Source organism: Ambystoma mexicanum, chromosome 7q, assembly GCF_040938575.1.
Source record: "Ambystoma mexicanum isolate Mex_15411 chromosome 7q, UKY_AmexF1_1, whole genome shotgun sequence".
Taxonomy (NCBI): domain Eukaryota; kingdom Metazoa; phylum Chordata; class Amphibia; order Caudata; family Ambystomatidae; genus Ambystoma; species Ambystoma mexicanum.
In genome coordinates, this window is record NC_090941.1 from 185,844,141 (window position 1) to 185,857,247 (window position 13,107).

The 13,107-nt window shown below is 49.7% G+C and overlaps 1 protein-coding gene and 1 pseudogene across 1 annotated transcript; both read left to right on the plus strand.

Moving 5' to 3' along the window:
* The window catches only part of LOC138528024 (trichohyalin-like), a 25,977-nt pseudogene extending 17,568 nt beyond the window's left edge, over positions 1-8,409 (plus strand).
* On the plus strand, positions 8,406-12,532 carry LOC138528025 (splicing regulatory glutamine/lysine-rich protein 1-like). Its single transcript, XM_069639459.1, has 4 exons — positions 8,406-8,505; positions 9,147-9,167; positions 9,794-9,828; positions 12,218-12,532. Exons 1-4 carry the CDS (start codon positions 8,406-8,408, stop codon positions 12,530-12,532), a joined length of 471 nt encoding a protein of 156 aa, XP_069495560.1.
* The last annotated feature ends 575 nt before the right edge of the window (positions 12,533-13,107 follow it).

The window sequence follows — 13,107 nt, forward strand, 5'->3', positions numbered from 1 at the left end:
AGCGAGAGAGAGCAAGTGAGAGAGCGAGCGAGAGAGTGCGAGCAAGTGAGAGAGCAAGCAAGTGAGAGAGCGAGAGCGAGCAAGTGAGAGAGCGAGAGCAAGCAAGTGAGAGAGCGAGCAAGCAAGTGAGTGAGAGCGTGAGAGAGAGCGAGAGCAAGCAAGCAAGTGAGAGTGAGAGCGTGAGAGAGAGAGCGAGAGCGAGCAAGTGAGAGAGAGAGAGAGCGAGAGAGGGAGAGCGAGCAAGTGAGAGCGAGAGCAAGTGAGAGAGAGAGCGAGAGAGAAAGCAAGCGAGAGCGAGCAAGTGAGAGAGCAAGCAATAGAGAGAGAGAGAGCAAGAGCGAGAGAGAGCATGAGCGAGAGAGAGAGAGAGCATGAGCGAGAGAGCGAGCAAGTGAGAGAGAGAGCGAGCAAGTGAGACCGAGAGCGAGCAAGTGAGAGAGAGAGCGAGCAAGTGAGAGAGAGCGAGAGAGAGCGAGCAAGCAAGTGAGAGAGAGAGAGCGAGAGAGAGCGAGGTAGTGAGAGAGAGCGAGAGAGAGCGAGAGAGAGAGCGAGAGAGAGCAAGCAAGCGAGCAAGTGAGAGGGAGAGCGAGAGAGAGCGAGGTAGTGAGAGAGAGCGAGGTAGTGAGAGAGAGCGAGAGAGAGCGAGCAAGTGAGAGAGAGCAAGCAAGTGAGCGAGAGAGAGAGAGAGCAAGCAAGTGAGAGCGAGCGAGAGCGAGAGAGCAAGCAAGTGAGCAAGTGAGAGAGAGCGAGCAAGTGAGACCGAGAGTGAGCAAGTGAGACCGAGAGTGAGCAAGTGAGACCGAGAGCGAGCAAGTGAGAGCGAGAGAGAGAGCAAGCAAGTGAGCAAGCGAGAGAGAGAGCAAGCAAGTGAGCAAGTGAGAGAGAGCAAGCAAGTGAGCAAGCGAGAGAGAGCAAGCAAGTGAGCAAGCGAGAGAGCAAGCAAGTTATCAAGTGAGAGAGAGAGAGAGCGAGAGAGAAAGAGAGCAAGCAAGTGAGCGAGAAAGAGAGAGAGCGAGAGAGAGAGAGAGCGAGAGATAGAGAGAGAGCGAGAGAGAGAGAGCGAGCAAGTGAGAGAGAGAGCGAGCGAGAGAGAGAGTGAGCAAGTGAGAGAGACCGAGCAAGTGAGAGCGAGCAAGTGAGAGAGAGAGCGAGCGAGAGAGAGAGTGAGCAAGTGAGAGAGAGCAAGCGAGAGAGCGAGAGAGAGCGCGAGCAAGTGAGAGAGAGAGCGAGCAAGTGAGAGCGAGAGCGAACAAGTGAGACCGAGAGTGAGAGCAAGTGAGAGAGAGAGCGAGAGTGAGAGCAAGTGAGAGAGAGAGCGAGAGCGAGCAAGTGAGAGAGAGAGCGAGAGCGAGCAAGTGAGAGAGAGAGCGAGAGCGAGCAAGTGAGAGAGAGAGAGAACGAGCAAGTGAGAGAGAGAGCGAGAGAGAGCGAGCAAGAGAGAGAGCGAGAGAGAGTGAGCAAGTGAGAGAGCGAGCGAGAGCGAGCAAGTGAGAGAGCGAGCGAGAGCGAGCAAGTGAGAGTGAGAGCGAGAGCGAGCAAGTGAGAGAGCGAGCAAGTGAGAGCGAGAGCGAGCAAGTGAGAGTGAGATAGAGAGAGAGCAAGCGAGCGAGAGCAAGCAAGAGCAAGCAAGAGAGCGAGAGCAAGCAAGAGAGAGAGTGAGAGTTCAGGTGAGACCGAGAGCGAGTGAGAGAGGGAGCAAGAGTGTTAGAGAGAGCAACAAGAGTGAGAGACCAAACATGAGTGTGAGAGAGAGCGTGTGTGAGAGAGAGCGTGTGTGAGAGAGCGTGTGTGAGAGAGCGTGTGTGAGAGAGCGAGCAAGTGAGAGAGAGCGAGAGAATGAGCACACGCGAGAGAGAGAGCGAGCACAAGAGTGAGTGAGAGTGACTGAGCACAAGAGAGGGAGAGCGAAAGAGTGAGATACTTGCACTTGCTTGCACTGAGTGGGAGAGAGTGAGCAAGAGGGCGAGAGAGCTAGAGAGCAGCATGAGAGATTGCGAGTGAGGGATCGAGAGCGAGAGGGGGAGAGACTGTCCCCTCTCTGCCTTAAGCCTCTCTTTTCCTCAAACTCATGTGTCATTCAAATAGAACCGCCCCTTGACAAATCAGCTTATTAAATAGCAATTGATTTCCTTTGTGCTTTTGACTGAGATTCAAACTGCAGCGCTGAAGAGAAAAATGTTACATTCATCCGGCGCCATTTCCTCCATTTTCATAAATGAAAAATGGTGTGTAGAGAAATTTCCCTATTTTGAATTTCAACAAGGTAGTTCCACATTTCATCATCCACAGTTCAGCAAAGGTCTGAATTTTAACTATGGACAAGGGTGTGAGACTTATTTGTGAGCCTCAAGCTGTGTCTAATAGATGTCAGTATTATAACGCAAAAAGCCAATTTGAATTTGACCCTGCACAACAGGTTTTATCATTTGCACCACAGCACAGCAATGGACTAAATGCAATGAAAGTAAAATAACATACTAATTCTACTAACATTCCATGACCCAATAACATATTCCCCTACTAATATTCAATGCAATTTAGGCCATTGCTTGTTAGTGCAAAAAGTTGGTGCATAGGGGCAAAGTGGCCCATTTCATAAAATGTAAAGATATTTGATCTGCGCAAAGCCAACTGGAAATGTAGAATTAGATTTGTTCTGCAGTGTATCCCTGACAGGGTTGAGATGCAAGTTGATTTATTCAACTGCCTCAATTTTTCATTTATGAAAAAGGAGGAAACAGCGCTGGATTAATGTAACATTTTTCTCTTCAGCGCAACAGTTTGAATCTCTATCAAAGGCACAAAGGAAAACATGTGCTATTTAATGGGCTGTTTTGTCGAGAGAGAGATAGAGAGAGAGAGCGAGGGCGAGAGAGAGCAAGAGGGCGAGGGCGAGAGAGAGCAAGAGAACAAGGGCGAGAGAGAGAGCGAGGGCGAGAGAGGGAGGGCGAGAGAGAGCAAGAGAACAAGGGCGAGAGAGAGAGCGAGGGCGAGAGAGGGAGGGCGAGAGAGAGCAAGCGAGACCGAGCAAGTGAGTGAGAGCAAGCGAGACAGTGAGAGCAAGTGAGTGAGAGAGTGCAAGTGAGACCAAGAGAGCGAGAGCAAGCGAGAGACCAAGCGAGCGAGGGTGAGCAAGTTCAAGTGAGACCAAGAGCGAGTGAGAGAGGGAGCAAGAGAGTGTTAGAGAGAGCAACAAGACCGAGAGAGCAAACATGAGAGAGAGAGCAAGTAATAGAATGAAAGAGAGCAAGCAATAGAGAGCGAGAGAGACTAAGAGTGAGCGTGAAAGTGCGCAAGAGATCACGAGCAAGAGAGAGCAGGAAAGCAAGTAGTAGAGAGAGCAAGTGAAAGTGAACAGGAGAGAGAGTGAGAGCGCGAGAGAGTGAGTGTGAGAGAAGAGTGAGAGCGAGAGTGATGGAGCCATAGAGAGCAAGAGAGCGAGCGAACAAGAGTGAGTGAGTGTGAGGGAGCAAGCGAGAGAGAGCAAAAGAGTGTGTGAGAGCGCGAGAGCACAAGAGAAATAGCGAGCAAGAGCAAGAGAGGGATATAAAGAGATAGAGCAAGACTGAGCAAGAGCATGAGAGTGCAAGAGAACATGTGAGCGAGAGTGTGATAGAATGAGAGCACGAGAGAATGAGAGAGAGCACGAGTGAGCAAGAGAGCGACAGAATGCGAGAGCACAAGAGAGCACGAGAGCACGAGAGAGAGCAAGAGCGAGCGAGAGAAGCAGAGTGCTCGAGCGAGACAGCGAGTGAGCAAGAGTGAGCGAGGGAGCACACAAGAGAGATAGTGAGCGAGCAAGAGCGAGAGAGCAACAGAGCATGAGAGCAAGCAAGAGAGCAAACAAGAGGAGAGAGCCATCGAGAGAGCAAACGACAGAGAGCGAAAGAGGGAGAGTGCGAAAGAGAGCAAGAGAAAGAGAGGAGAGAGCCTGCGAGAGAGAGAGCGAAAGAGGGAGAGATAGCGAGAGAGCAATCAAGAGAATGAGAGAGAGAGCGAGAGCAAGTGAGGGAGCACATGAGAGAGAGCGAGAGCAAGTGAGGGAGCACATGAGAGATAGCGAGCAAGCAAGAGAGCCACAGAGAGCAAGAGAGTGCAAGAGAGGGATCAAGCAAGAGAGCGAGCGAGAGAGCTTGAGCGAGCTAGAGAAAGAGAAGGTGATCGAGAGCAAGAGATAGCAAGTGGGAGAGCAAGAGAGCACAAGAGTGCGAGTGCAAGTGAGAGAGCAAGTGAGAGAGAGAGAGAGAGGGAGAGGGAGGGAGGGAGGGAGAGAGCAAGGGAGTGAGCGAGTGAGAGGGCAAGCGAGTGAGAGCGAGAGAGAGTGAATGCGAGGGAGAGTGAGAGAAAGCGCATGAGAAAGATAGCGAGAGTGCAAGCAAGAGAATGAGAGAGCAAGCCAGAGAGAGCAATAGAGAGAGCCAGCGAGAGCACACACGAGAGAGATAGCGAGAGATCAAGCAAGAGAGCAAGCAATAGAGCGAGCGAGAGAGAGCACGAGAGAGAGAGCGAGATAGAGCAAGAGATAGCAAGTGGGAGAGCAAGAGAGCACAAGAGAGAGAGCGAGTGCAAGAGTGCAAGTGAGAGTGAGAGCAAGTGGGTGAGAGAGAGAGCAAGTAAGAGCGAGCCGAGAGCAAGAGAGCGAGCGAGGGGGAGAGAGTGAGGGCGAGAGAGCGAGAGGAAGAGTGAAAGCGCGGGTGAGTGAAAGCGCGGGAGAGAGAGAGAGAGTCTCTGCCAGTCCTTCTGCTACCTTCATCAGTGAGTGAGTGAATGACCCAGCCCTCTCTGCCTCAAGCGTTTTTCTCAAAATCATGTCCCCTTTACAAATCAGCCCATTAAATAGCACATGATTTTCTTTGTGCCTTTGACCGAGATTCAAACTGCAGCGCTGAAGAGAAAAATGTTACATTCATCCGGCACTGTTTCCTCCTTTTTCATAAATGAACAATGGGGTGTAGAGAAGTATAGCGAAATACTTTTCCCTATTCTGAATTTAAACAATTTAGTTCCACATTTCATCATCCACAGTTTAGCAAAGGTCTGAATTTTAACTCGGGCCAAGGGTGTGAGACTCATGTGTGAGCCTCAAGCTGTGCTTGTAGATATCAGTATTATAACGCAAAAAGCTCAAGACAGCCAATTTGATTTTAACCCTGCACAACAGGTTCTATCATTTGCACCACACCACAGCAATAGACTAAATGCAATGAAATTAAAATAACATACTAATTTTACTAACATTCCAGGACCCAATAACATATTCCCCTACTAATATTCAATGCAATTTAGGCCATTGCTTATGAGTGTAATACGTTGGGACACTTTGTCCCTATGCACCATTTCATAAAATGTAAAGATATTTGAACTGCGCAAAGCCAACTGGAAATGTAGAATTAGATTTGTTCTGCAGTGAATACGTGACAGGGTTGAGATGCTAGTTAATTTATTCAAACTGCCTCCATTGTTCATTTATGATGATGGGGGAAACAGTGCCGCATAAATGTAACATTTTTCTTTTCAGCGCTGCAGTTTGAATCTCCATCAAAGCCACAATGGAAATCACATGCTATTTAATGGGCTGTTTTGTCAAAGAGAGAGTGTGAGAGCGAGAGAGAGCAAGAGTGAAAGTGAGCGAGAGTTAAAACAAGCGAGAGAGCTAGAGCAAATGAGAGCAAGCTAGCGAGTATGTGAGAGAGTGAGAGAGCGCAAGCAAGAGAGAGAGCACATGAGACAGCGAGAGAGCAAGCAAGAGAACAAGAAAGAAAGAGAACGCAAGAGCCAGAGAGCGCAAGAGCGAGAGAGAGCAAGCAAGAGAGCGAGAGTGCAAGCAAGAGAGAGTAAGAGCAAGAAACAGAGAGCGAGCAAGAAAGTGAGCACAAGAGCAAGCGACAGAGTGAGAAAGAGCAAGAGAGTGAAAGACAGTGAGCAAGAGAGCAAGCACAAGAGAGAGAGTGAGCAGCAGTGCAGGAAAGCGAGTGTGAGAGAGTCCAAGAGCGAGTGAAGGAGCAAGAGAGAGCAAGAGCAAGCACGAGCAAGAGAGTGAGAGCAAGAGAGTGAGAGAGCAACCAAGAGAGAAAGCGAGAGAGCATGCAAGAGAGAGTGAGAGCTTACGTGAGAGAGCTACAGAGAGCGTGCACGAGAAAGAGTGCAAGTGAGAGACAGAGAGCGAGAGAAAGAGAGAGAGCACACGAGAGAGAGATAGCGAGAGAGCAAGCAAGAGAATGAGAGAGAGCAAGTGAGAGAACGAGAGAGAGAGCAAGAGGGATGAGCAACAGAGAGCATGAGAGCAAGCAAGAAAACGAGCGAGAGGAAGTGAGAGCGAGTGAGAGAGAGTGAGAGACTGTGAGCGTGCAAGAGAGAGTGAGTGAGCAAGCAAGCACGAGAGAGAGAGAGTGTGAGAGAGCATGCAAGCGATTGCAAAAGAAAGCGAGTGTGAGAGAGAGTGCGAGTGAGACCAAGAGAGAGTGAGAGATCAAGCATGAGCGCAAGAGTGAGCAAGAATGTGAGAGTGGGAGAGCAGGCAAGAGAGAGTGCAAGAAAGAGAACGAGAAACCAAGAGGGAGCGAGAATGTGAGCGTGAGAGCACGCAGGAAAGTGAGCGTGAGAACATGCGAGAGAGAGTGCGAGACTGTGAGCGTGCAAGAGAGAGTGAGTGAGCAAGCAAGAAAGAGAGCAAGTGAAAGTGAACAGGAGAGAGCACAAGAGAGAGTGAGAGAGGAATAGAGAGCAAGCGAGAGTGATAGAGCAACAGAGAGCAAGTGAGAGAGCGGGAAAGAGCGAACAAGAGAGCGAGCAAGTGAGAGAGAGCGAGCAAGAGAGAGGAGAGAGAGCCAGCGAGAGAGAGAGCGAGATAAAGACCATGAGAGAGCATGAGGGAGCAAGTGAGAGAGAGAGTGAAAGAGAGTAAGAGCGTGAGAGAGCGAGACAGCAAGAGAGAGCAAGCGAGAGAGATTGATAGAGCAATACAGAGCAAGCGAGAGAGAGTGAGCAAGAGAGCGAGCAAGAGAGCAAGCGAGCGAGAGGAGAGAGCCAGTGAGAGTGAGTGAGATAAAGAGCATGAGAGAGCGCGAAAGAGAGAGTGAAAGAGATAGCCCGAGAGAGTGAGAGAGCGAGCGAGCAAGACAGAGCGAGACAGAGCGAGAGCGAGCAAGCGATACAGAGAGCGTGAGAGAGACAGAGAGCGAGAGTGCAAGAGGGAGCGAGCATGAGGGAGTGAGAGAGCAAGAACAAGGGAGAGAGCAAGAGTGAGAGCAAGCGAGAGAGAAAGCAAGAGAGCATGCAAGAGTGTGTGCAAGCGAGAGCTTGCTTGAGAGCTAGAGAGAGCATGCACGAGAGAGAGTGCAAGTGAGACAGAGAGCGAGAGAAAGAGAGAAAGAGCACACAAGAGAGTGATAGCGAGAGAGCAAGCAAGAGAGCGAGAGAGCAAGAGAATGAGCAAGAGCAAGTGAGAGTGAGGGAGAGAGTGAGCAAGCATGAGATAGCGAGCGAGCACGAGAGAGAGAGAGCAAGAGAATGATATAGAGCAAGCAAGCGATAGCAAAAGAAAGTGAGGACGAGAAAGAGTGTGAGTGAGACCAAGAGCGAGTGAGAGAGAGAGCAAGAGAGTGTGAGAGAGAGCGAGAGTAAGCATGAGCGTGAGAGCAAGCGAGAGTGAGAAAGCATGCAAGAGAGAGAGTGCAAGCAAGAGAACGAGAGAGAAAGCAATAGAGAGAAAGTGAGAGAGAGAAACCAAGAGTGAGCGAGAATGTGAGCGTGAGAGCATGCGAGAGAGAGTGAGAGAGCGAGAGACAGTGAGCGTGCAAGAGAGTGAGCAAGCAAGAGAGCAAGTGAAAGCAAACAGGAGAGAGCACGAGAGAGAGAGCACAAGCGAGCGAGACAGCACAAGTGAGAGAGCAAGAGGGTGATAGAGCAATAGAGAGCAAGCGAGAGAGAGCGAACAAGAGCGAGCAAGTGAGAGTGAGCAAGTGAGAGAGAGTGAGACAGCAAGTGAGAGAGAGATGAGAGAGCAAGTGAGAGAGAGCCAGCGAGAGAGAGTGAGGTAAAGACCACGAGAGAGCACGAGGGAGCAAAAGAGAGAGAGCGAAAGAGAGTAAGAGCGTGAGAGAGCGAGACAGCAAGTGAGCAAGAGAGTGAGTGAGCGAGAGCAAGTGAGAGAGAGCAAGTGAGAGAGAGAGAGTGATAGATCAATACAGAGCAAGCGAGAGAGAGCAAGCGAGAGAGAGGAGAGAGCAAGTGAGAGAGAGAATGAGATAAAGAGCATAAGAGAGCATGAGGGAGCAAGCGAGAGAGGGTGAGAGAGCCCGAGAGAGCGAGACAGCGAGCGAGCAAGAGAGAGAGAGCGAGAGCAAGACAGAGCGAGAGAGAGCGAGCGTGAGAGAGACAGAGCGTGAGTGCGAGAGAGGGCGAGCATGAGAGAGAGTGAGAGCAAGAACAAGCGAGAGAGCAAGAGTGAGAGCAAGCGAGAGAGAAAGCAAGAGAGCATGCGAGAGCATGCAAGCGAGAGCTTATGTGAGATCTAGAGAGAGCGTGCAGGAGAGAGTGCAAGTGAGAGACAGAGTGAGAGAAAGAGAGAGAAATTGCACATGAGAGAGAGAGAGATAGTGAGAGAGCAAGCAAGAAAATGAGAGAGAGAGCAAGCGAGAGAGAGCGAAAGAGAGCAAGGGAGAGAGAGAGCGAGAATGAGCACACAAGAGAGAGAGCGAGAGAGCAAGCAAGAGAATGAGAGAGAGCAAGTGAGAGTTCACGAGAGCACAAGCGAGAGTGGGTGAGAGCACAAGCGAGAGAGCAAGAGAGCAATAGAAAGCAAGTGAGAGAGCAAGAGAGAGCGAACAAGAGAGCAAGTGAGAGAGAGCGAGAGCAAGTGAGAGCAAGAGTGATAGAGCAATAGAGAGCAAGAGAGAGTGAGTGAGAGAGCGAGCAAGAGAGCAAGCGAAAGAGAGGAGAGAGCCAGCGAGAGAGGGAGAGCGAGATAAAGAGCATGAGAGAGTGCGAGGGAGCAAGCGAGAGAGAGAGCAAAAGAGTGAGAGCGCGAAGAGCAAGTCAGAGAGCGTGAGAGAGCAAGAAAGTGAGAGAGCGAGAGAGCAAGTGTGAGAGAGCAAGCAAGAGTGTAAGTGTGAGAGAGCGAGCAAGAGTGAGTAAGTGAGAGAGAGCAAGTGAGAGAGAGCGAGAGAGTGATAGAGCAATAGAGAGCAAGCAAGAGAGGGAGAGAAAGAGCGAGCAAGAGAGCAAGCGAGAGAGAGGAGAGAGCCAGTGAGAGAGGGAGAGCGAGATAAAGAGCAGGAGAGAGCGTGAGGGAGCAAGCGAGAGAGAGTGAAAGAGAGTGAGAGAGCCCGAGAGAGCGAGACAGCGAGCGAGAGCACAGACAAGAGAGAGTAAGAGAGTGAGAAAGAGAGAACTAGAATGAGCACATGAGAGAGAGATAGTGAGAGAGCAAGCAAGAGAATGAGAGAGGGCCAGAGTGAGAGGGCAAGCGAGCGTGTGATAGAGGGAGCAAGAGAGCAAACAAGAGGGAGAGAAGGAGAGAGCCAGCGAGAGTAAGAGAGCATGAGAGAGCGCAAGAGAAAAAACAAGAGTACAAGAGACAGAAAGCAAGCGAGAGAGCGAGAGAGAGGGAGAGAAAGAGCGATAGAGCAAGAGTGAGCGAGCGAGAGAGAGTGAGAGTACAAGAGAGCGTGAGAGTGAGCGAGAGCATGAGATCGAGAGAGCACGCGAGAGAGCCTGAGAGTGAGCCAGAGTCTGAGCCAGAGTGTGAAAGTGCGAGCAAGAAAGGGAGAGAGAGCATGAGAGAGCAAGTGAGAACGAGAGAGCAAAAGCAAGAGAGAGCAAGAGAGTGTGAGAGCGAGAGATCAAGCAAGAGCAAGCGAGAGAGAGAGAGCGAGCAAGCAAGAGAGCGAGCACAATTGAGAGAAAGTGAGAGCAAGAGAGAGAGCATGAGCACACGTGAGAGAGAGCATGAGCACAAGAGAGTGAGAGTGACCGAGCACGAGAGAGGGAGAGTGAAAGAGTGCAAGAGAGTGAGCATGAGAGAGCAAGAGAGCGAGCGTGAGAGAGTTAGAGAGCAGCATGAGAGATTGTGAGGTAGGACTGAGAGCAAGAGAAAGTGAGCACGAGAGAGCAAGAGAGTGAGAGAGAGTGCGAGTGAGAGAAAGAGCAAAAGAGAGAGCATGTGAAAGCGAGAGAGAGAGAAAGAGAGAAAACACGAGCGAGAGAGTTCGAGAGAGCAAGCAAGAGGGAGAGAGAGTTTGAGAGCGAGAGAGTAAGAGTGAGCGAGCAAGAGAGCCTGAGAAATCAAGAGACAGTGAGAGAGAGAGAGAGAGAGAGAAAGGACGAGAGAGAGCACATGAGAGATAGCGAGAGAGCAAGCAAAAGAGTGAGAGAGAGTGAGTGAGAGAGACAGAACGAGCAAGCGAGAGAGAGAGCAAGAGAGAACGCGAGAGAATGATAGAGCAAGATTGAGCAAGAAAGAGTGAGTGCAAGAGCGAGCGAGAGAGACTCTCTGTCAGTCCTTCTGCTACCTTTGCCAGTGAGTGAGTGAATGACCCAGCCCCCTCTGCCTTTTTTTCACTCGTGTCATTCAAATAGAACCTCCCCTTGAGAAATCAGCCCATTAAATAGCAAATGATTTCCTTTGTGCTTTTGACCGAGATTCAAACTGCAGCGTTGAAGAGAAAAATGTTACATTCACCCAGCGCTGTTTCCTCCTTTTTCATAAATGAACAATGGAGTGTAGAGAAATGTCCCTATTCTGAATTTCAACAAGGTAGTTCTGAAATGTCATCATGCACAGTTTAGCAAAGGTCTGAATTTTAACTATCGACAAGGGTGTGAGACTCATGTGTGAGCCTCAAGCTGTGTCTAATAGATGTCAGCATTATAATGCAAAAAGCACAAGCCAGCCAATTTGAATTTGACCCTGCACAACAGGTTTTATCATTTGCACCACACCACAGCAATGGACTAAATGCAGTGAAAGTAAAATAACATACTAATTCTACTAACATTCCAGGACCCAATAACATATTCCCCTACTAATATTCAATGCAATTTAGGCCATTGCTTATGAGTGTAAAACGTTGGGACACTTTGCCCCTATGCACCATTTCATAAAATGTAAAGATATTTGAACTGTGCAAAGCCAACTGGAAATGTAGAATTAGATTTGTTCTGTAGTGAATACGTGACAGGTTTGAGATGCTAGTTAAATTATTCAAACTGCCTCCATTGTTCATTTATGATGATGGGGGAAACAGTGCCGGATAAATGTAACATTTTACTCTTCAGCGCTACAGTTTGAATCTCCGTCAAAGCCACAAAGGAAATCACATGCTATTTAATGGGCTGTTTTGTCAAAGAGAGATTGTGAGAGTGAGAGAGAGCAAGAGTGAAAGTGAGAGAGAGTGAAAAGTGAGAGAGCTAGAGCAAATGAGAGAGAGCTAGCGAGAATGTGAGAGAGAGCAAGAGAGTGAGTGAGAGTGAGGGCAAGAAAGCGTGAGAGTGAGCAAGCGAGAGCGTGAGAGAGTGAGAGAGCGCAAGCAAGAGAGAGAACACATGAGAGACAGTGAGGGAGCAAGCAAGGGAATGAGAAAGAGAGAACGCAAGAGTGAGAGAGAGCAAGCAAGAGAGCAAGAGTGCAAGCAAGAGAGAGTAAGAGAGTGAGAAAGAGAGAGTGCGAGCAAGAAAGTGAGCCTGAGAGCACGAGAGCAAGTGACAGAGTGAGAAAGAGCAAGAGAGTGAAAGACAGTGAGCAAGAGAGCAAGCACAAGAGAGTGAGAGTGAGCAGCAGTGCAGGAAAGCGAGTGTGAGAGTGAGACCAAGAGTGAGTGAGAGAGAGCAAGAGAGAGCAAGAGCAAGCACGAGCGAGAGAGTGAGAGAGCAAGCGAGAGAGAAAGCGAGAGAGCATGCAAGAGAGTGAGAGCTTACGCGAGAGAGCTACAGAGAGCATGCACGAGCAAGAGTGCAAGTGAGAGACAGAGAGCGAGAGAGAGAGAGAGAGAACACACGAAATAGAGATAGCATGAGAGAGCAAGCGAGAGAACGAGAGAGAGCAAGAGAGCATGAGAGCAAGCAAGAAAACGAGCGCGAAAGCATGAAATAGCAAGCAAGCACGAGAGAGAGAGAACAAGAGAGCGAGAGAGAGCAAGCAAGCGATTGCAAAAGAAAGCGAGTGTGAGAGAGAGTGCGAGTGAGACCGAGAGAGCTAGAGATCAAGCATGAGCGCAAGAGTGAGCAAGAATGTGAGAGTGGGAGAGCAACCAAGAGTGCAAGAAAGAGAACGAGAGTGAAAGCAATAGAGCGAGAGCGAGAAACCAAGAGGGAGCGAGAATGTGAGCGTGAGAGCATGCAAGAAAGTGAGCGTGAGAACATGCGGGAGAGAGAGCGAGAGACAGTGAGCATGCAAGAGAGAGTGAGTGAGCAAGCAAGAAAGAGAGCAAGTGAAAGCAAACAGGAGAGAGCACGAGAGAGAGGGAGTGCAAGTGAGCAAGAGAGAGCCCAAGTGAGAGAGCGAGAGAGTGATAGAGGAATAGAGAGCAAGTGAGAGAGCGAACAAGAGAGCGAGCAAGTGAGAGAGAGCGAGCAAGATAGAGGAGAGAGAGCCAGCGAAATAGAGAGAGAGCAAGATAAAGACCATGAGAGAGCGCGAGGGAGCAAGCGAGAGAGAGCAAGTGAGAGAGAGTGATAGAGCAAAACAGAGCAAGCGAGAGAGAGGAGAGAGCCAGTGAGAGAAAGAGCATGAGTGCGTGAGGGAGCAAGTAAAAGAGAGAGTGAAAAAGATAGCCCGAGAGAGTGAGACAGCAAGCAAGCAAAACAGATTGAGACAGAGCGAGAGAGAGCAAGCGAGACAGAGAGCGTGAGAGAGAGCGAGAGAGAGCAAGAGCAAGAACAAGGGAGAGAGCAAGAGAGAGAAAGAGCAAGAGAGAGAGAGAAAGCAAGAGAGCATGCAAGAGAGAGTGTGCAAGCGAGAGCTTGTGTGAGAGAGCTAGAGAGAGCATGCACGAGAGAGTGTAAGTGAGAGACAGAGAGCGAGAGAAAGAGCGCACAAGAGAGAGATAGCGAGAGAGCAAGCGAGAGAGCGAGCAAGAGAGAGAGCAAGAGAATGAGCAAGAGCAAGTG